The following is a 22911-nucleotide window of genomic DNA, read 5'->3' on the forward strand; positions in this document are numbered from 1 at the left end:
TGAACTAAGGCTACAGACACACTCGTAAGCACGTGAGCTATGGGTTATGGAGCCGCCCCCAACCATCAGAGGAATATCCTCCCTGCCCTAACGGTCACACACCCATCTCCCCAGCTGCTGTCACACTCCATGTTCTCAGCTCACCCTTCCCACCATCAAATGCCCGGAGTCCACCTACCACACTTTGAAAAAACACATGCATGAGAAAGAAAACAGAATCACCACTAAAAGGGTGTCCTAGAAGGCAAAATTATAGAAGACTCCTTGAAATATGAACTTCTTTAAGGGTTAAGCAGAAAGACACGGAAAATGGGCCAGAAGAAACCACAATTACAATAAGGAAAAGGAAGAAAAACAAAGCTTCAATCAAACTACATTTCTCTTAAAGAAACAAGCCAGCAAATGCTCCCTAAATATCATGAGTTCATGAAACACACTGAAAATGGATAAAGATTACTAATAGACTAAATACTATTAGTAGGCTATTTAATAATTTCTGAACTGATATATATATATATATGTATATGATGGATTTTCATTTTAGCTCAGAGACAGATAGTTGTATACAGCTCTGAGATTTTTATGCAGAAATGCCAGTTTCCAATTCTAAATAGGTAAGGTTCCTGTCAAAAGGTAAGGATTCAAAATAGCTTCCAATGGGAATAGGAGTGTAAAGAAAAGCACCCCCTCATCTTTTTTTTTGCGGTACGCGGGCCTCTCACCGTTGTAGCCTCTCCCGTTGCGGAGCACAGGCTCCAGACGCGCAGGTTCAGCAGCCATGGCTCACGGGCCCAGCTGCTCCGCGGCATGTGGGATCTTCCCGGACCAGGGCACGAACCCACGTCCCCTGCATCGGCAGGCGGACTCTCAACCACTGTGCCACCAGGGAAGCCCCCCCCATCTTATAATAACATTCCTAGCCATTTCCAGGGTCTGCTAGTGTCAGTTTATGCACTAGGAACCTTAAGAAACCTGCCCTCTGCTCTTTCCCATCACACTGCACACTGGGTGGCATCACCCACATCACAGGTGAGGCAACTGAGGCTCCAAAAGTTGGATGGGCGCTCAAGATAAAACAGTGAGTGTTGAAACTGGGACTTGACCTCAGATTTGCCTAACTCCAAAGCTCTTTCTACTGAAAATGCTTGCCTTCCAACCAAGAGCAATGAAGGGAAAAAAAAAATCAGTAAATTGAACTTCATCAAAATTAAAACTTTCATGTATCAAAAGACATTATCAAGAAAGTAAAAAGACAATCTACAGAATTGGAGAAAATATTTGCAAATCATGTCCCTGATATGAGTCTAGTAATCAGGAATACATAAAGAACTCTTATAACTCAACAGCAAAAAGACAAACAACCCAATTCAAAAATCGGCAAAGGACTTGAATAAACATATCTCCAAAAAATGATATACAAATGGCCAGCCAGCACGTGAAGGGATGTTCAACATCATTAGTCACTAGGGAAATGCAAATCAAAACCACAGTGAGATACCACTTTATACCCACTAAGATGGCTAGAATTTTTAAATTACAAAAACAAAAACAGGAAATAAATTTTGGTGAGGCTGGATTGTGCATTGCTATGCAATGCTGATGCATTGCTGATGGGACTGCAAAACGGTCTTGTGCATTGTAGAAAACAGTTTGATGGTTCCTCAAAAAGTAAAACACAGACTTCACATAGCCTTTCAATCACTCCTAGGAATATACCCAAAAGAAGTGAAAATGAGTACCCAAAAAAGTACATGTACAGGGCTTCCCTGGTGGCGCAGTGGTTAAGAATCTGCCTGCCAATTCAGGCGACACAGGTGCGAGCCCTGGCCCGGGAAGATCCCACATGCCGTGGAGCAACTAAACCCGTGTACCACAACTCCTGAGCCTGTGCTCTACAGCTCGCGAGCCACAACTACTGAAGCCTGCGCACCTAGAGCCGGTGCTCCGCAACGAGAGAAGCCACTGCAACGAGAAGCCCGCACACTGCAACAAAGAGTAGCCCCCGCTTGCTGCAACTGGAGAAAGCCCGCGCGCAGCAACGAAGACCCAACACAGCCAAAATAAATTAAATAAATAGATAAATTTATTTTTAAAAAAAAAGTACATGCACGTACATGTTCTTCTCGGCACTATTTATAACAGCCAGCCCAAATGTCCATCAGTGGATGAACAGACAAAATGTGATGTATCCCTATGATGGAATATTATTCAGCCATAAAAAGGAGTAAAGTACTGATACATGCTCTGACGTGGATAAAGAAGCCAGACACAAAAGGTCATGTATAGTACGACCGCATTTATATGAAATATCCAGAATGGCTAAATCCAGAGATGGAACACAGACTGCAGGTGGCCAGGGGCTGGGGGTGGGGGAATTACTGCTTAATGGTAAGGGGGTTTCCTTTGGAGTGATGGAAATGTTTGGGAACTAGATAAAGGTGGCAGTTACATAACACTGTGAATGTAGTAAATGATACTGAATTGTTCACTTTAAATGATTGTCTGAAAAAAATAAATAAATAAGGCTCTTTCTTGCCACTCTCAAACACATGCAGTATTAATACACTTGGGCCTAGTACTGAAGGGTCAGCCTAAATCTGTGCTTCCCAATCAGGGGAGATTTTGCTTCCCAGGGGACACCTGACAATGCCTAGAGACATTTTTGGCTGTCACGATGGGGGTGGGGGAGGATGCTACTGGCATCTAGTGGGCGAGGGGCCAGGGATGCTGCCAATTTCCTACAAAGCACAGGACAGCGCCCACCACGAAGAATGATCTGGCCTGACCTGTCAACAGTCCCAGGGATCAGGTCCACTTTAGTCATTGTCCCTGGTTCAAGGCAGACAGTCAGATTCTATTTTGGAAATGACGGGGAACAGCAGCTTTTTGTTCCTTCTAAAGCTGACAGCATTGCTCTTCTTTCTTTTGTGAGATGCTTTCCTCTCACAGACTGTCATTCCGACAAGAACAGACCCAGACAGCACTGCGAATGGTCATATTCCCTGGAGGATGAGAAGGGCTCCTTCAAATACTGCCCTCCCGGCCCAGTGCAAAAGGAGCCAGAGGTTTAGGTCTCTAATTGTCCTAGGAGAACAGAACACTGATAAAGAATCAGGCAAGGGATACCAGAGATGATCTAAGCCCAGATATTTTTTCAATTGTGAACCCCTTGGAAAACCTAATGAAACATATGCATCTTTTCCCTGGAAGAATTCACATATAAACAGGATTCAATCAAAAAAGAATCCCTTCCTTTGAGTGGAAGGGTGTATGGAATCTTCTGATCCCTCTGAAAGCAATGACAGTCGCCCCCCCAGACCAGCTCACCAGGTCCTTCCTTAGAACCTCTTTCAGTCACTGGCTAGTTACATTCATGCAGAAAACGGGTTCTTATCACACACAGACATAGAGGTATCCACCTGTTTCCCTTTCCAAATCTGGATTCAATTCTTAGAATTACCGATGGTACCCCCAATTCTTTTCATATACATTTAAATCTGTAATTGCCTCCATCTTCCTTTTAGAACCATGCAACCCCTCTTTGCCGCCTGAGAAATGACGATTATGTCCTCTTCTCTACATAGAACACAGACCTACCAGCCTAGATCACATTTAAAAGACTTTTCCAGGCTTCCCTGGTGGCGCAGTGGTTAAGAATCTGCCTGCCAATGCAGGGGACATGGGTTCGAGCCCTGGTCCAGCAAGATCCCATATGCCGCGGAGCAACTAAGCCCGTGCACCACAACTACTGAGCCTGCGCTCTAGAGCTTGTAAGCCACAACTGCTGAGCCCATGCGCCACAACTACTGAAGCCCATGCAGCTAAAGCCCATGCTCCGCAACAAGTTACCACAATGAGAAGCCCGCGCACCGCAACAAAGAGTGGCTCCCACTCGCCACAACTAGAGAAAGCCCGCATGCAGCAATGAAGACCCAACACAGCCATAAATAAATAAATAAATTTATAAAAATAAAAAAATAAAAGCCTTTTCCTGTATTCCTTGAATGAGCTCACCGAGGCTGCAAAATAGTGCGCAAAGCTGTCATGAGGATTCCACTGTACGGCTCCAATGTCCCACTTGCTCTGGCGTGAGATTTTTCGGTGACCTTCGAAGGGGGCATCTAGACTGACGATGTATAGGAATCGGCGGCTAGGAAAACAACATCAACATTATGAAAACAGAACAGCATTAGCACTAAGATAGAAAAGCACATTTGGAATGACATACGGTTCGCAAGCAGTGCTCAAAAAATCCCCAGATGTACATGACGTTTATCGACTCCGAAAGGCATACAAGTGACAAGAGTAACTCGTGGCTGCTGGGCAAGCGGGAGCCATACTCCCTGTGAGATCTGTCTCTAGAGATGGTCCTCCCTCCCATATCCATGGAAGTCTGACCTCCTTCACCAGATTCAGCTCCAGCCCAGCCCTCTCCCAGGCTTTTCCAATCCCCCAGTTAGGATCATAGCTGCTTCCACACGACTCCCATGACACACTCTGCATTTGGACTACAGCACAGCACTTATCTCTGTAGCAGAACTGCTAACGTAAAGGTTCCTGTCCCAAACCAACTGAGTGTTTGGGGTATGGAGCATGTCTTGAATATCTTTGTATGTCCCTCATCACTAGGCACAGTGCTTTGCGTGCAATAAACGTGTGTAAAATTAAACACCTCGCTTATCACTTAGCTAAATAATTTGAGAAGATCTCAAATTCCCGTGCAAGTTGACTACTTGGTGATGGGAACTAAATTAACACTATCAGAAGGGGAAACAATAACCAAAAAATAATAATAATGAAAATAATAATAAGTGCCAATAATGTTCAAGATGCCAATCAATATAAAGGATCTGAAAACGGTGATGTCCTTTGTTCACCTATTTTCCTTCTGTTTTAAGAAAAAAATCCTCGGTATGTGTATTAACCTCTTCAGCAGCCATCAGCGGTTCTTTGTTGGGGAGCGCTCCAAGCCCCCAGGAGTCGGCAAGGACAGGTGGGCTCGATAATGAAGAAAAAGATTAATTGTCCCCGCTCAGAACAGACAGGGAGTAGAAAGTTAAAATGGCATGTAGAACTCTAGCAGAAACCCTAGGAGGGATGGATTAAGAGAGAAAGGAATCACAGGTAAGACACAAATTAAGAGAATTTCTGGGTCTTCTGAGAAAGTTGGTATAGTACAAAGACCTAGAAACTCTGACCTCTTCCTAAGGAATCATCTGATCCTATGGCAGGCAGGCCGGCATTTCCCATTAGAATGAAAACAGGGCAAAGGCCAAGCACTATATATATGGTGTGTTTTTCAGCAGGGGAAATCAGAGACAGTACAGGGCAAATGCAGAACAGCAGAAGGTGGGCACTTCAGGATAAACATGCCTGATTGGACATAACATGTTTGTCTTCATCCCCCACTGAAGACCCACTAGAATAAGAGTGAAAACATAAAAGACGGAAACCCACAAAGAAAATGAGAGAGGAAACGGAAAGCCGACAGAAAAATGGTAACTGATCTAGAGGAAAAACAACCAGCACCCAAGTGCCTGCAGAGCGAGCTGGTTCACACTGTGGAATCCAGGCCCGCAGGAGCTGGAGAGGAAGAGAAACTACCTCAGAGGAGCCCTGGGCCTGGGACAAGAGGCACAGCAGGGGGTGAGCGAGAGTTGCTGTGCTCAAAACAGGGCAGGAAGTGGAGGGTGAGATGCTCAGGCCTCTTCCCCTACTCAGAACTCACAACGCATGGCTTTTAGTCTTCAGATGGTGACTAATGACAAGCGGATTCTTCTCAGGAGGAAGTGTGCAGCCCAAGAAAGAACGAAAGTGAACAAAACAAAAACAACAATAAAGCCCTGGAGATGATGACATCTGGGCACCCTCCAACAAAAGGGCCTAGTTCCCCCCTGATCTCCCTACAGAGGATCCCACCATTGCACACGTAAACAGAGATTCCACTCACTCTTTAATATTAACAGAGAGTCCATGAGCATCAGTCACAGCAGGAAACTTGAAAGACAGAGACCAACACAGCCAAAAGGAAAAAAAGGAAATGGGCGGCACAGAGGAAAGAAGAAAACCTAGAATTAATATTCTCAGAGACATGAAAGAAGACAATTTAAAGAACAGAGAACAAGAGCTCTTGGAAACAAAATTATAGTTGAAATTTTAAAACCTGACAGAAGGGTTGGAAGTTAAAGTTGAAGAAAACTCCCGGAATGCAAAACAGAAAGACAAAAAGACCAAAAGTTCAGAAGAGAATCCATACAGGATATCCAACATGCATTAAGAGAAGCTCCACAAAGAATGAGGAAAATTATCAAAGACATAATGCAGGAAAATTTCTCCAAACTAAAAGACACAGATTTCCAGACTGAAAGGGCCGTCCCAGGTGCTAAAAATTACTTGTTATTTTAATCTGAATGGTGACCATATGGGTGTATATATTTGTAAATTTATTTGAGCTGTTCACTTAAGCATACACCTTACTACACATATTTTAAAGTTCAATATAAGAAAATGAAATGGTGAACTTCAAGATCGTGTTGAAAAATAACATGGACGTATGCATGTCTAAGAACACATCAGAACAAGAACACTTGCATGATTTCCAGTTATATAATCCCGTGTTCTCCTAGAATGCTACAAATGACAATATCCACATCAGTCAATACTGAGAAATCTAACGTTTGAGATACAGTTATTCCAGGGCACCTGAAAGTATTTTATGGGTCGTTAATATGGCTACATAATGCCAAGTATATGTTATTTTTCTAATTTGTTTAGATAAAACAGGTAATAATGTCAAAAATGGGAGGAGGGTCCCTCTAAGTGCCCAGCACAATGAATGAAAAAAGACACATACCAAAGCGGTAACAGTGAAAATTTCACACACACAAGAGGTAAAGATAACACTAAGGATAAAGATAGGATTTCTCCAAAGAGAAAAAATAGGTCACATACAGAGTCCAGAATCAGAATGGCATAGGACCTCTTGACAATAACTCTGAGAAAAAGAACCCCAAATACTGATTTAACCCAACAATTGTTACATGACTACATTGGAAGGAGGGGGAAGGCCAGGTATATATATATAAGGGAACTCACAACCGAAGTAAAAGTGCTAAATATTCATCACCTACTGTAAGAAGTCAATTTGACTGTGATGGATAAATCAAGATACAGCAGTGTATGTAGTATACCACTTGGAAAAATAGAAGCAATCCAAAATAAATAGCTAAAGAGTCTTAACTGGTTGCCTCTGGTGAGTGAGATCAGGGTGGGGAAAAAGGTGAGGTGGGGGGCTTCCCTGGTGGTGCAGTGGTTAAGAATCCACCTGCCAATGCAGGGGACACGGGTTCGATCGCTGGCCCGTTAAGACCCATATGCTGTGAAGCAACTAAGCCCGTGGGCCACAACTACTGAGCCTGCGCTCTAGAACCCATGCTGTGCAACAAGTGAAGCCATGACAATGAGAAGCCTGCGCACCCCAAGGAAGAGTAGCCCCTGCTTGCCTCACCTAGGGAAAGCCCACGCACAGCAATGAAGACCCAATGCAGCCAAAAATAAGTAAAATAAATAATTTTTTTTAAAGGGTGAATTGCATGGTATGTGAATTATATCTCGATAAAGCTATTTTTTAAAAAAGTGAGTTTGGCTGGGGCAGAAAAGAGACATACCAATTTTTCCTATCTATGCATTCAGGGTGACACAAGAAAATGGTATCAATAACTGTCTCTGGGGAGTGGAGTCAGAGGTAGGAGGGAAACTTATTTTCCATGGTATATCCTTCTGAATTAATGTTTGCTATGGTTTTATTTAAAAGTAATTTAAAACATGATTTCAAAATAAAATAATGAATAGAAAACACTTCATTTTATAAATGGGTTCATAAACAACTAAGTTAATGAACATATAGCTAAATCTGAGAGGTAGTAATCTAGAGCAACATGAAAGGAAAGGGACTCTGACCATTAAATGTTATCATACTGGTACAATGTTAGGATGATTAGCAAATGCAGGGACCTTAATTGCCAGAATCTTAATTTTGAACCAGAAGACACTACAGAAATTATGTAGTTCAACTTCTTCATGATGAAATCGAATTGCTTCATGAGAAAACCAAAGTCAAGGGAGGCCAAATGAATAAATGTCCAGGGGCTCATAATCAATGGCCAAACTGTAACCCAGATCCTCTCAATCCTAGGAACTAGCTACCTGTTAGACCGTACCAGACAACATCCTTCTGAAGAGTCCATGCACTAAACAGAAAATGGCAATTTCAAGACCAAGCTACCAGTCACTAACATTTCAAAGGAATTTTACTGCTCACCTGTTAGGGCAGAGAAAAAAATAAACTGCAAATAATCCCCACAACTACCACTGAGGTCACTAGGACAGCAGAACTAAACCCTATGACTGTAATCCTTAAATAAGAAAGTATTTTCCAATTTCCCAGAAACCTCTTGATTTGCAATTTGTTCCCAGAAATAGTGGCAGACGAACGCTGTAAGCTCACTTACCCGGAAAGCACTGCATGCTGCCCCAGACAGTCCACAGACATTGCAGTTGCCTGTGAGAGAGAACACAGATTCAGTTCTGCCAGCAAAGCCAGCTCAGGTTAGAGAAGACAGGCAGGTAGACACCTGTGGGTCTTCCTCTTCCCATGGCCCAGGCAGTCCCCGGCTGGCAGTTCTCTACAGTGGATACCTTAACCCCCTTCTAATTCTCATTCAAATCTCACATTCACCTTCCACAATAGGGCAGCAGTTGTCTGTTCCCCCTGAGACCAGGGCTACACACAATCTAACCTGGGACATCTTTCTCTCTCTCTCTCTCTCTCTCTCTCTCACACACACACACACACGCACACACACACATACACACACATATACACACATACACACACTATCCATGCCTTCCCAAAGGGCATGGACTCCTCCTCCAAGCCGAATGGCAATTGGTAATATTCAAACACCACCTCTGCTGAATCCACGGTCACATTCTTGTCATTGAGATGCCCAGTTCCCATTTAATCTGAGATTTCCAGCACCTTTTACTGCCTTCCATTTCCCAGGTCTCCCAGTTCCTAGGGATCACCATCTTTTCAGGATCTGATGTCCAATTTCCCAAAGACCACACCGAACCAAACAAATCTACATTCAGGCTGGAGCGTGAGGCTAATTTTAATCATGGGAGTTATAGCCCTAAATTCTCTTATTTGGACAAGTTCAAGTCCTGCTGTATTCTCAGGGCATTATCTGAAACAGTTTGTGCCATTGTTCGGTTATTAAATGCTCTAAGTTCTTTCCAAGAGTCTATCAAGAGAGAATGCATTTTGTACATTCTGCTACACTCACACATCACAAATGGTAAACGGAAATTCTCTTCCTCACTCTCGCTGGTCTTATTAATGGGTTTCTCACTTGTACACCCTCAAGAAACACGTCACAGGTAACATTAGGGACAAGAAGCCAGAGTGCTTTCACTGGAGGCTGAAAAGGGATTATTATGCATCCTTCATTCCACTAGAGTCATGAGCAGAGAATAGCCCAGCTGGAAAAGCAGGCAGTGAAATGAGATGCCATTTCCAGAACTCTTCTGTGTAATGTATACATTAAGGGTATGAAAGAGGGCAAGATGGTACCTCCAACCAGGGACGGTACCATCTTTCTAGAGTGTGTGTGGTAGCAAGAATCCTAAGGTGGCCCCAAGATTCTGGCCCTTGGTGTACATACACATTCTCACTAATCTAGGTGACTGCGTTGCATCAAAAGGAAGAAAGTTTCTACATGGCATTTCTGCAGACATAAAACACAGTTCATCTGGTGCAGCAGAAAGGATGTGCATGGGCTTTATGTCAGACTGGATTCAGAACCCTCTTCTACCATCTCTCTGGTGGACAACAATAAAAAATGGTCCAGCACAGGTTGTCACTGGTCTCCTACACTGTTGGCTGTTTACTGGCTGTTTTACTTGATCCTGTGGCAGCATCAGAACTCATGATCACTCCCTCCTTAAAACCACTGGCTTCGTGACATGACTGCCTCCTGGACTCTTCCTAGCTTTGGACACTTGAAGGAACAGCTAGGAAAGTCTGTTCCTAATCCATCCATTTCTTCCTGTCTCTGCCTCAGCTCAGGCCTTTGTCGGTCCTCCCGCCTGTCACCAGCCTTGCTCCCTCCACCCTCAGGGCTGTTGCAGGACATACCTCTGGCCATGCTGCTTGCTTGCTCACACTCCCTTAGTGGTTCCCCACAGCCTGAGCATGACATTAAAGATCACTTCAGACCTCTCTTCCTGGGCTTCCTTGGTGGCGCAGTGGTTAAGAATCTGCCTGCCAGTGTAGGGGACACGGGTTTGAGCCCCCGTCCAAGAAGATCCCACATGCCGCGGAGCAATTAAGCCCGTGCGCCACAACTACTGAGCCTGAGCTCTAGAGCCCGCAAGCCACAATTACTAAGCCCACGTGCCACAACTACTGAAACCCGCGCACCTAGAGCCTGTGCTCCGCAACAAGAGAAGCCACAGAAATGAGAAGCCCGCGCACTGCAATGAAGAGTAGTCCCCACTCGCCCCAACTAGAGAAAGCCTGTGCGCAGCAATGAAGACCCAACGCAGCCAAAATAAATAAACAATTTTTTTTTTTTTAAAGAAGGAAAGTGTAGTGGTTTTTTTTTAAAAAAAAAAAAAGGGCTTCCCTGGTGGCGCAGTGGTTGAGAGTCCGCCTGCCGATGCAGGGGACATGGGTTCGTGCCCCGGTCCGGGAGGATCCCACATGCCGTGGAGCGGCTAGGCCCGTGAGCCATGGCGGCTGAGCCTGCGCGTCCGGAGCCTGTGCTCCGCAACGGGAGAGGCCACAGCAGTGAGAGGCCCGCATACTGCAAAAAAAAAAAAAAAAAATCTGGGACTTCCCTGGTGGTCCAGTGGTTAGACTCCATGCTCTCAATGCAAGGGGCAGAGGAGACATCTGTCTGAGGAGACATGACAACTAAATATAATGTATCCTGGATGGAATCCCAGAACAGAAAAAAGACATTAGGTAAAAAGTAAGGATATCTGAGTTAAATATGCATTTTGGTTAATATATCAATATTGATTCATTAACTGTAGAAAATGTACCATACTAGTGTAAAATGTTATTAACAGGGGAAACCTATCAATAATTACTTCAAATGTAAAAGGACTAAATTCTCCAATCAAAACACAAAGAGTGACTGAATGGATAAAAAAAGCAGGATCCATCTATATGCTGCCTACAGGATACTCGCTCTAGATGGAAGGACATACAGACTGAAAGTGAAGGAATGGAAAAAGATATTCTATGCAAATGGAAACCAGAAGAAAGCTGGAGTAGCTATACTTCTATCAGACAGAATAGACGTTAAAACAAAGACTGTTAGCAGAGACAAAGACAGGTGTTACACTACCAAATGTAAAATAGATGGCTAGTGGGAAGCAACTGCATGGCACAGGGAGGTCAGCTCGGGGCTTTGTGACCACCTAGAGGGGTGGGTTAGGGAGGGTGGGAGGAAGATGCAAGAGGGAGGGGATATGGGGATATATGTATACATATAGCTGATTCACTTGGTTATACAGCAGAAACTAACACAACACTGTAAAGCAATTATACTCCAATAAAGATGTTAAAATAAATAAACAAATAAGTAAATAAATACAAAAAAAAGATAGGTGTTACATAATGATAAAGGGGTTAATCCAACAAGAGGATATAATGTTTATAAACATTTATGCACTAAATATAGGAGCCCCTAAATATATAAAGCACGTATTAGCAGGCCTAAGAGAAGAAACAGACAACAATATAATATTAGAGAATTTTAATGCCCAACTTGCCTCAATGGATGGATCATCCAGATAGAAAGTCAATAAGGAAACATCAGCCTTAAACAACACATTTGGTCAGATAGACATAACAGTTATATCTAAAATATTCCATCCAAAAGCAACAGAACAGGGACTTCCCTGGTGGTCCAGTGGTTAAGAATCCGCCTTCCAATGCAGGAGACGCAGGTTTGATCCCTAGTCAGGGAACTAAGATCCTACAGGCCACAGGGCAACTAAGCCTCTGCACCACAACTAGAGAGAAGCCCATGTGCTGCAATTAGAGAAGAAGACCGTGCACCACAACAAAAGATCCTGCATGCCACACCTAAGACCAGACACAGCCAAACATAAAATTAAAAAAAAAAAAGCAACAGAATACACATTCTTCTGAAGTGTGCATGAAAAATTTTCCAGGATAGATCATATGTTAGGCCACAAAACAAGTCTTAATAAATTTAAGAGGACTGAAATCATATCAAGCGTCTTTTCTAACCACAATGGTATAAAATGAGAAATTAATTACTCAAACAAAACTGGCAGAAAATTCACAAATATGTAGAAATTAAACAACATGCTACTGAACAACAAATGGGTCAAAGAAGAAATAAAAAGAAATTTTAAAAATACCTTGAGACAAAGAAAAATGGAAATACAACAAACAAAAAATTGTGGGATGCAGCAAAAGCAGTTCTAAGAGGGAAGTTCATAGCAATAAATGTCTATCTCAAAAAACAAGAAAAGTCTCAAATAAACAATCTAACTTTACACCTCAAGGAACTAGAAAAAGAACAAAAGAAGCCCAAAGTTAGTAGAATGAAAGAAAATAACAGGGACTTCCCTGGCGGTCCAGTGGTTAAGACTCCACACTCTCAATGCAGGGGGCATGGGTTCGATCTCTGGTCAGGGAAGTTCCGCATGCCACATGGAGCAGCCAAAAAAAAAAAAAAGACAATAGAGAAGATCAATGAAACTAAGAGCTGGTTCCTTGAAAAGATAAACAAAATTGACAAGCTTATGGCTAGCCTCACCAAGAAAAATCGGGAGAGGGCTGAAATAAAATCAGCAATGAAAGAGGACATATTACAACTGATACCACAGAAATACAAAGCATCATAAGAGACTACTATGAACTATTATATACCAACAAACTGGACAACCTAAAAGCAACGGGTAAATTCCTAGAAACTTACAATCTACTAAGATTGAATCATGATGAAACAGAAAAGCTGAACAGACTGATTACTATTAAAAAGACTGAATCAGGGCTTCCCTGGTGGCGCAGTGGCTGGGAGTCCACCTGCTGATGCAGGGGACACGAGTTTGTGCCCCGGTCCAGGAAGATCCCACATGCCGCAAAGTGGCTGGGCCCGTAAGCCATGGCCGCTGAGCCTGCACGTCCGGAGCCTGTGCTCCGCAACGGGAGAGGCCACAGCAGTGAGAGGCCCACGTACTGCAAAAAAAAAAAAAAAAAGACTGAATCAGTAATCAAAAACCTGCTAACAAACTAAAGTCCAGGACCAGAGAGCTTCACTGGTGAATTCTACAAAACATCCAAAGAAGACTTAATACCAAACCTTCTCAAACTTTTCCAAAAACCGTAAGAGCAGGGAACTCTTCCAAACTCATTTTATGAAGTCAGTATTACCCTGATACCAAAACCAGATAAGGACATCACAAGAAAAGAAAATTACAGGCCAATATCCCTGATGAACACAGATGCAAAAATCCTCAACAAAATATTAGCAAACTGAATTCAACAAGACATTAAAAGGATCATAGTGTGACTTATTCCTTGGATGCAAGGATGATTCAATAACCACAAATCAGTCAATGTGATACACCACGTTAACAAAATGAAGAATAAAAATCATGTGAACATCTCAATAGATGCAGAAAAAGCATTTGACAAAATTCAACGTCCATTTATGATAAACACTCTCAACAAAGTAAATATAGAGGGAACGTACCTCAACATAATAAAGTCCATATATGACAAGCCCACAGCTAACATCATACTCAACAGTGAAAAACTGAAAGCCTTTCTTCTAAGATCAGGAACAAGACAAGGATGCCCACTCTTGTCACATCTATTCAACACAGTATTGGAAGTCCTAGCCAGAGCAAATTAGGCAAGAAAAAGAAATAAAAGGTATCAAAATTTGAATGGAAGAAGTAAAACTGTCACCATTTGCAGAAGACACGACATTAAATACAGAAAACTCTAAAGACTCCATCAAAAACCTGTTAGAACTAATAAACTAATTAAATAAAGTTGTGGGATACAAAATTAATACACAAAAATCTGTAGCATTTCTATACACTAATATACACTAATACATCATCAGGACAAGATATAAAGAAAACAATCCCATTTACAATTGCATCAAACAATCCCATTTACAACCTAGAAATAAATTTAACCAAGGAGGTGAAAGACATGTATACTGAAAACTATAAAACATTAACGAAAGAAATTGAAAAGGACACATACAAATGTTAAGATATCTTGTGCTGGGACTTCCCAGGTGGTCCAGTGGTAGAGAATCTACCCTCCAACGCAGGGGACATGCGTTCGATCCTTGGTCAGGGAGCGAAGATCTCACATGCCGCGGGGCAACTAAGCCTGCGTGCCACAACTACTGAGCCTGGGAGCCTCAACTAGAGAGACCACGTGCTGCAAACTACAGAGCCCATGCGCTCTGGAGCCTGCGCACCACAACTAAAGAGAAAACACACACGCCACAACTAGAAAGGAGCCTGCGCGCCACAACTAGAGAGGAGCCTGCATGCCACAACTAGAGAGGAGCCCGCACACCACAATGAAGAGCCCACGCACGGCAACAAAAGATCCCGCCTGCTTCAACAAAGATCCCACGTCCCTGGTGGCGCAGTGGTTAAGAATCCACCTGCCAATGCAGGGGACACGGGTTCCAGCCCTGGTCCAGGAAGATCCCACATGCCCCTGAGCAACTAAGCCCGTGCACCACAACTACTGAGCCTGCGCTCTAGAGCCAGCAAGCCACAAGTACTGAACCCGCATGCCACAACTACTGAAGCCTGCACACCTAAAGCCCATGCTCTGCAACAAAGAGAAGCCACCACAATGAGAAGCCTGAGCACCGCAACGAAGAGTAGCCCCCGCTCGCCACTAGAGAAAGCCCGTGTGCAGCAACGAAGACCCAACGCAACCAAAAATAAATAAATACAATAAATTTATTTTTTAATTAATTAAAATACACTGTCTTAGGCTTCCCTGGTGGCGCAGTGGTTGAGAGTCCGCCTGCCGATACAGGGGACACGGGTTCGTGCCCCGGTCCGGGAAGATCCCACATGCCACAGAGCGGCTGGGCCCGTGAGCCATGGCCGCTAAGCCTGCGCGTCTGGAGCCTGTGCTCCGCAACGGGAGAGGCCACAACAGTGAGAGGCCCACGTACCAGAAAAAAAAAACAAAACAAAACACTGTTTCAGTCACACTACCCCATTTCAAGTGTTGAAGAGCCACATTTCCATCATCTCAGAAAGTTCTAGTGGATGGTGTTGCTCTAGAAAACTATCGCTAAGCTTTCTTAGCGTTCACACTCATCGATTCCAGGGACCACTTCAGAGTAGATGCCAAGCAGCACAGCTTCCTCACTATTAATCGGTGAAAGTAACATCTGTTTTATAAAGTAAATGACACATATAAAATGTAAAAAAGTTTCACCTTTCAGACTGGGGTTTTTCTCTGAAAAACCTAAAAGCTTTAAATTTTTTAAATGATTTTTAAAAGTGGTGGGGTCACACCAACGAAGACCCAATGCAGCCAAAAAAAAAAAAAAAGGTGGTGGGCTGTTTGGAAAAGTTTATTGTTCTGCCTTTTCAGAAAGGCGGTGTGAAGAGTTTTAACTTTTTCTTTCTACATTAATGAAATAGTTAATAAAATGAGTCCCCACCCCTCCCAGTGATCACCAAAATCAACTACAAAACCATGCTAATTCACACTAAGACTCACCCTTCCAAATGAATAGAAAAATCAGAAAGAAAAACAGAAACTCCCACAAGGCAGTTAAATTACCCAATTTAGTTTGTTCTCTTACTATGACAACTGCTGTTTCGGTTTAATTATTTGATACGACTTCATAGCATCCTAATATATGTGTCAACACCCTCTCTGCAGGTCTTTTCAATTACATCTGTGTAGAGAAGTAGGGGTGAGACTACCTGGGTTTCTGTGAAAATTAAAGGGTTTGCAGATTAGTAGCTTCCAAATTAGCAAGCTCAGAGGTAGGACACATGATTCTCTTCTTAGTCCCCAGTGAAAGCAATTAACAAAAAGGGTAACAGGAATATGGTTCTTTTCCCCTGGGAGTCTGGCATATTTCTTCCTCCCAGAGACACCATGCTGACAGTGCAAAGTGCTTTAGGATCCTTTCACCCAAATGCGGTTGCTCAAATTCTCCATGGGCACTATGTATCAAGGGCAGCCATAGAGCAAATTGGTGTGAAGTTCTCCCCTCATGCATCTTTACGGCAAAAGAAGGGATAGGTTTTAGAAAGAAGAAACCACATCACCCCCTTATCGTAAATCCAGATTCCCCTTCAGTATAAATCACCCGCGCACCAACACGGTGCCTGGTACAGTGTGCACCTGTCAAAAGCTCAATAAACCGTTACTGAAAAAATGACTGAATGGAAGTCTGGCACACTGAAGGTATTCAATAAATTATGTGTTCGATACATGAAGAGAATCACCAACACAGTGTCCTAGGTGCTGGGGAAAGGGGGGCATGATATTTATTGTAAAACGACTGTACGACAGGCTCATACAGTCTGAAGCAGAGCAGTGTAATGAGCACAACAAGGCCCTGGGGCCAGATGCCTGGGTTCAAATCCCAATGCGACCCCATAATGGGAGGCCTTGGCCAAGTCACTTGGGATCAGCCAAATGGGGATCAGCTTCCCTGCTGGGAAAAAAAAAAAAAATCTACTTATCTTGCATGGTTCTTTCATGAATTAGAAAAAGGAAATGTAGATCACTTAGCACAAGGCCCGGCATATGGAAGGAACGAAATAGAAAAATGGTAAAAATTCCTAGTAAATACTAGCGTTCTTTTGGGCTTACTATGTGTCCAGCACTGTGCCACACATTCTAAATGTATGACCTCATAAAATTCTCACAGCAACCCTATGAGGTAGGTACGATTTGCACCTCTTACAGGTGAGAAAACATGCGCAGAGGGTGATGACAGGCTAAGAGCTGAGGCGGGATTCGAACGCAGGCAATACATGCAGTGCATACTCCTATTCACCTACGGTATTTTCCACTATCCTAGCATCAGTAACCACTTAAAAGCTTAGGCGCGAAACAGGCACTTTGCATGCAGTTTTTTTTTTATCGAATCCACTCCAAAGACCTGTGAGGCAGGGTTAAGTCCATGCATCTGAGAGGCTCAAATAAGTTCTGCGACTTGCCCAAAGTCACTAGGCGCAGGGGTACCTAAACCCCCTCGCTCACCACCGTGGTCATGGGAAGCCTCCCCTCAGCGCTCACTAGCGCGCAATCTCTGCAATTCGATGTCCCCAGGGAGACCCCACTCCCGGTATCCACGAGGGGAACCCCGAAACCCCGCCCATGCCAGCCCCAAACACCCGCAACGGTCATCAAGGATCCCCTCACCCGCTTGGGTCTGACAGGTCCGGGTCACTCCCTTGCCCATCTCTCCAGCCCGGACTGGGGGTCGCCCCGCCGCCCTCAAGAATGACCCGGCAGCGTGGGGGAGGGGAACCAGGAAGGGCGCATGCTTAAAAGGCTCCATTAGGCCCCGAGCTCACCTGGGAGTCGCGGAACTCCACCACCACGTTCTCGCTGCTCCATCGCGCCGCCATCTCCCGCGCCCAGACTCGGCGGTCCCAGGACTACGCGTTCCCACCAACGACACCCGCGTTCCCGGGTTCGGTGAGCCCCACGCAGCCCCGAGCCAGTCCAGCCACGCCCCATCCCCCCCTTCCGTCTGACTGCAAACCATTGGCTGACCCAAACACTGGCTCCGCCCCCTCTTCCCGGATTACCCAATTGTGGCACCGCGCCTGCCCCAAAACAGACACGCCCCCTTACTTCGTCACTCGGCTAGAGTCACCCACGCTCCTCGCGCCTGTGAATACACGCCCCCTGCCGCGAGCTCTGCCGGGAATTGTAGGCCAAGGTCTAGCCACTTGTGGGCAATCCGCGAAGAGCTTGCAGGTTAAGGTTTGGACGAAGGGAGGCACCTCTCTGTCTCCTCGCTGGTGTCCTTCGCAAGGCCCAGGCCGTATATAACCACAGCCCGACATTAGTGCAAACCAGTGGTTACCTCTTCCCCTGAGGCCTGCCACAAAGGCATTGGAAAGAGTGAATTGTTTTATACAGTACAGCGGTGCCTGCCAAAGTATCCAAGGACTCAGGGGGTCTCCGAAGGCAAAACAATTTTCATAGTCATACAAAGAAGTTATTTGCCTTTTTCATTTTCTTTCACCAGTGTACAGTGGAGTTTTCCAGAGGCTACATGATACATATTTGTAACAGATTGAACGTGGAAGCAGATGTGAAAATCCAGGGGGTTTCTGTTAAGCCAGACATTAAAGGGATTTGCCACTCTTCTCACAAAACCATTATTTTGGAAAATAGTTATTTTTTACTTACAAAATATGTTATTGATGTGAATGCACATTGATGTTTAAATAAAATATATATTTTTTAAGTTCTCAGTTTTAATTTCTGATGTACTAGACATCTCCCACACAAAAGTTTTGGGGGGTTATTAATGATTTTTAGGAGTGTAAAGAGAACCTGAGATCAAAAAGTTGGAGGACTGCTGTGCTAGTACGGGGAGTGGTGATTAAGAGGTTCTCTTTTTCAGCCCCAGCCTCTCAAATCCTGGGCTTAACTGGCTTAGCCTCAGTTTCTCTATAGAAGGAAGAAGTTTGTTTGCTTGTTGCAAGGAGTTAAGCAAGCATAGGGCCTGGAATATAGTCAACACTCAAGTGTAAGCTATTATTATTGTTGTTAATATTAACTCTATTTCTACATGCAAGTTGTTGCATGAATAGAGATAAGAAGGCTTCCTTTCCCTCCTGGAGTGTTGGATATAGTGGGGAAGACAGACTTGTCAACAGGTTAGGGTGACCAACTCATGCCAGGAAGCTGCTCAATGTGGGCAAACAGAGACAGTTGGTCACTGTACAACAGGTATACACTCAGCAGAGTTGTGTTTTATAAAAGCAACGTGCCAGGAGAGAACAGCTTAAATGGGAGACATGACATAGCATCCTGAAGACCGTGACATTTGAGCTTTTCAGTATATTATTAGGATTTTTGATAGAGTCCACTATCAGAAAAAGTACTTCAGCATCAAAAAGTGTGAAGAGCAGGATGATGTGTTCCGAAGACATAAAGCAGTTCCCCAGTTAACACTCACGACACTGTGCTTCTTTCTTTCCTTCAAAATACACATCACAATATGTAACTCAATATTTGTTTATTGAATATTTTCAAGTTTTAAGAGGAGAGGGACCAGGTCTGTTTTGTTCAGCCCTGCATGGCGACCGCACATACATGGCACTCCATGAATATTGGTCCAATGATTAAATGCGAAAAGCATATATCATGCCTGCACAGTGCTGTCTACATCCAAAGGATGCTCTCTGTGAAACCAAAAGCAATTGCTAAAACTATTCATGGTCTTTACTTGTAGTTCTTTACACCCAGAAAGAAATACAGAATCACCAATAGTTCTCCGTAAAATCCCTTGCTTTCTTTCTCATTCACCTATCAGTTATTATACTCACAGAACACAGCCCTTAAAAATTTCCTCCAGCCCTGGCCTCCACACTCCTGCACTGGCTTTTCTTCCTGCCTTCCAGTTTCTTCCCAATTCTCCATCAAAAATGCCAAAGACTGCTCTAGAGAGAAGGGCCTCAGCTCAGAGGGCCAGGAAGGGGAAAAACTGCAAGCCACGTTCAAGGGCACAGAGACGGAAAGATAAAGAATAGTTTCTACGTATGCTTATGCCATCACATAGGAATAAATTCATTTAACACATCATATTCTTATTTATTTGCCTGTTGCTTAGGATGTAGTAGGTGCTCAATAAATATCCACTGAATAAGTGGTTAGCAAATAGTCAGGTACAACTGTAACTTAGGGTAGGTGACAGGATGTAACAAAAAGTACAGCTAGAAAAGTTGAAAAGGGCTATTTAGGAAGGGTCCTGCTTAGGCTTTGAAGTTTTATTTTGGATAGAGATAGAGGTAGGGAGAGAGATTTCAAAGCTCTCTGTCTATATATAGCTCAGTAATTCCTTTCCCACTAAAACCAGTAGGACTGCCCCTGCCCGAGCATTTCTGCAACCCTCCCCCACTCCCACCTCTTTAGTTCATTTTTGTCTAGTTCTCAAAATCTGCTTGTCATGGTTATTAGGTACAGAAAGTACTTTGAGTTTCAAATCCTTGGTTCTCTCTGTTCTCCCAGTGTCTTGTTTCTTGAATGTGAAAAAGGCAAGGTAGAATTTTTGAGGGAGGGACCATGAGACCCTTTCTAACTGCCTCCTCAGCCCTTCTTTCCATCTCCCACCCACGCTGTCACCACGAAAGAGTAAGGATTCCAGAGCTAAGTCTAGAGCTCTCTGCTTGCTTCTTCACTAGTGTGCTCCCCTGAGATCCGCATATGAATGTCCTGAGTAAGAGACTGGAGACCATTGAGGTGTCCCTTGTCAAGCAGACCTCAACTTGCTGACCAGGCCACAGGGCCCTTATCACCAAACAATGTCTTTTCAGAAGGTCACTTGCTAGCCACGCCACAGGAAGGAAGGGTATGTGGCCAACCCAGAAATCCAGGGCTCTGGCTGGCTCTTATCAGCAGCTAGCCTTGCAAGTCTGAGCAGGATCCTTTATCTTTCTGGTCCGCTGTTTCCTCTTCTGTAGAATGTGGAGTTAGCTGACCCCTCAGTCTCTCTACATCTGGGAATCTTGGAACCCTGCCCTGAGCTCTACCAGTAATTTCCCTCTTTTCATCAATCAACAAATATTTGTGGATGTGCCCACATGCTCTGGCTCCTTGCTATATGCGTTTGGTTGATCATTACCCTGATTTTCTCTATTTACGTTTTCTCTTTTCAAGCAAAACGATTAAAAACCTAAAGAGCCATGAGAGGCCTGGGAGAAAATTTCTTACTTGGAGATACTCGTCCATGCCATCCCCACCCTGGCTATTTCCCAGGAGTAGGCCCTAACAAGCCATTTCGCCCATTCTCTGAACACTTCAAGTCCCAGACTTACATATTTTTAAAAAATTTATTTATTGGGGCTTCCCTGGTGGTGCAGTGGTTGACAGTCCGTCTGCCAATGCAGGGGACACGGGTTCGTGCCCCGATCCGGGAAGATCCCACATGCCGCGGAGCGGCTGGGCCTGTGAGCCATGGCCGCTGAGCCTGTGCGTCCGGAGCCTGTGCTCCGCAACAGGAGAGGCCACAACAGTGAGAGGCCCGTGTACCACAAAAAAAAAAAAAAAAAAATGTATTTATTTTTGGCTGTGTTGGGTCTTTGTTGCTGCGCGCGGGCTTTCTCTAGTTGCGGCGAGCGGGGGCTACTCTTCGTTGCTGTGAGAGCCTGATCAGCTGAGAGCCTGATCTACAGAGGTGAAGCCCCTGCTCTCTGCAATGTGATGACACTAAATTAAGGTGGCCTGTGGGACCTCGAGTGGCAGCCTTTCTCAGGCAATGCCCTTGTTATCTCCTTGTGCAGTTATTCATATGACAAATTTCCCCCTGAAATGAAAATATTAAGATACAGAGCAGGGAAAGTTCAATCATTCAGTAGCTTGATTCTGTCCTTTACATCTTAGAAAGAGGGACTCATGGCATAACAACAGGCATCCACTGAGACTTGAAGCCTCAGATTTGTTTCATTTCATCGTTTGTTTCATCAAGAGTCCTGTACGTATTTTGTTCCAAGTTTCTCCTGTGGGTTCTTGGTTTAAAGTTAACAGGTCTGGAGAGAGTAGCAAGTCATTCTGGATACTCTTTTTTTTTAATGTATTTATTTTTTCTACTTTTTGGCCACACCACGCAGCATGTGGGATCTTGGTTCCCCAACCAGGGATCGAACCTGTGCCCCCTGCAGTGGAAGTCAGAGTTTTAACTGCCGGACCACCAGGGAAGTCCGCATTCTGGACTCTCTTGATGCAAGGATATCAGATGCAAGAATGGCCCCAGCTAGACTTGGGACCTCTGTTTTATTTTTTATCTTCATGCTCTCACTTACCCTGGGCGAACTGCTTCGTGGCTCTCCTTCAGCTGTGAAACAGGGTTAATAAATCACTAACCCACCTACCAGAATAATCAGGAGAAAGAGCTGATAAAATCAGCATTGACTGTAGCCAATATTTTATAATAACTATAAATGGAGTATAACCTTTAAAAATTGCAAATTACTATGGTATACACCTGACATATAATATTGTAAATCAACTATACCTCAATTTTAAAATAGCTTTATTTATTTATTTTGGCCATGCTGCATGGCATGCGGGATCCCAGTTTCCTGACCAGGGATAGAACACCGGGCCCCCTGTGGTGGAAGCACAGAGTCCTAACCACTGGACCACCAGGGAAGTCCCTATACCTCAATTTAAAAACAAATCAGCATTGCCAAAGCCATTTGCCTTTGCAATGTCAGTGCATAACAATGGTGCAAAACCCTGGTTTTGAACATCACGTTGAAGAATGTAAGTCTGGGGGACTTACATGGTGCCAGATGTGAGAGAGACTAGCTTATGATAGTAGATTGGAATATACAACTTAAGGGCAAATTATTAATATACAAAAAGAAATAGAGCTGTTAAGCAGATCTAATTTTCTTCACCCCGTTGGAAAGCATAGAGAGAAAATGAAATTGTCAGGCAAAGATTCCTTGATGGGCATGTTCACTGTAAAGCTTAGAAGTCCAGCTTTGCTCCTTCCAGCTGTATGACTTTTCAGTGTCCATGTGGTATATCCTTTTTTTTAAGATTTTTTTTGATGTGGACCATTTTTAAAGTCTTTATTGAATTTGTTACAATATTGC

The 22911-nt window shown here is 43.9% G+C and overlaps 1 protein-coding gene across 8 annotated transcripts in view; it reads right to left on the reverse strand.

Annotated features, from left to right (window-relative positions):
- The window catches only part of WDR59 (WD repeat domain 59), a 108501-nt gene extending 90674 nt beyond the window's left edge, over positions 1–17827 (reverse strand). For 6 of the 8 annotated variants that reach the window (XR_004346778.1, XR_004346779.1, XR_004346780.1 and 3 more), the window contains exons 1-3: positions 17647–17796; positions 8511–8560; positions 4015–4150 (exon numbers count right to left, since the gene is read on the reverse strand). Coding sequence is in view for 5 of the 8 variants with exons in the window: in XM_032611871.1 (XP_032467762.1) it covers positions 4015–4150; positions 8511–8560; positions 17647–17700 (240 nt within the window). In the remaining 3 variants the exon portion in view is untranslated. Of the gene's footprint in view, positions 1–4014; positions 4151–8510; positions 8561–17646 lie in introns of all 8 variants that reach the window. The other 2 variants (XM_032611872.1, XM_032611869.1) reach the window with 2 other exon arrangements.
- Positions 17828–22911: the final 5084 nt, after the last annotated feature.

Source organism: Phocoena sinus, chromosome 19, assembly GCF_008692025.1.
Source record: "Phocoena sinus isolate mPhoSin1 chromosome 19, mPhoSin1.pri, whole genome shotgun sequence".
Classification (NCBI taxonomy): domain Eukaryota; kingdom Metazoa; phylum Chordata; class Mammalia; order Artiodactyla; family Phocoenidae; genus Phocoena; species Phocoena sinus.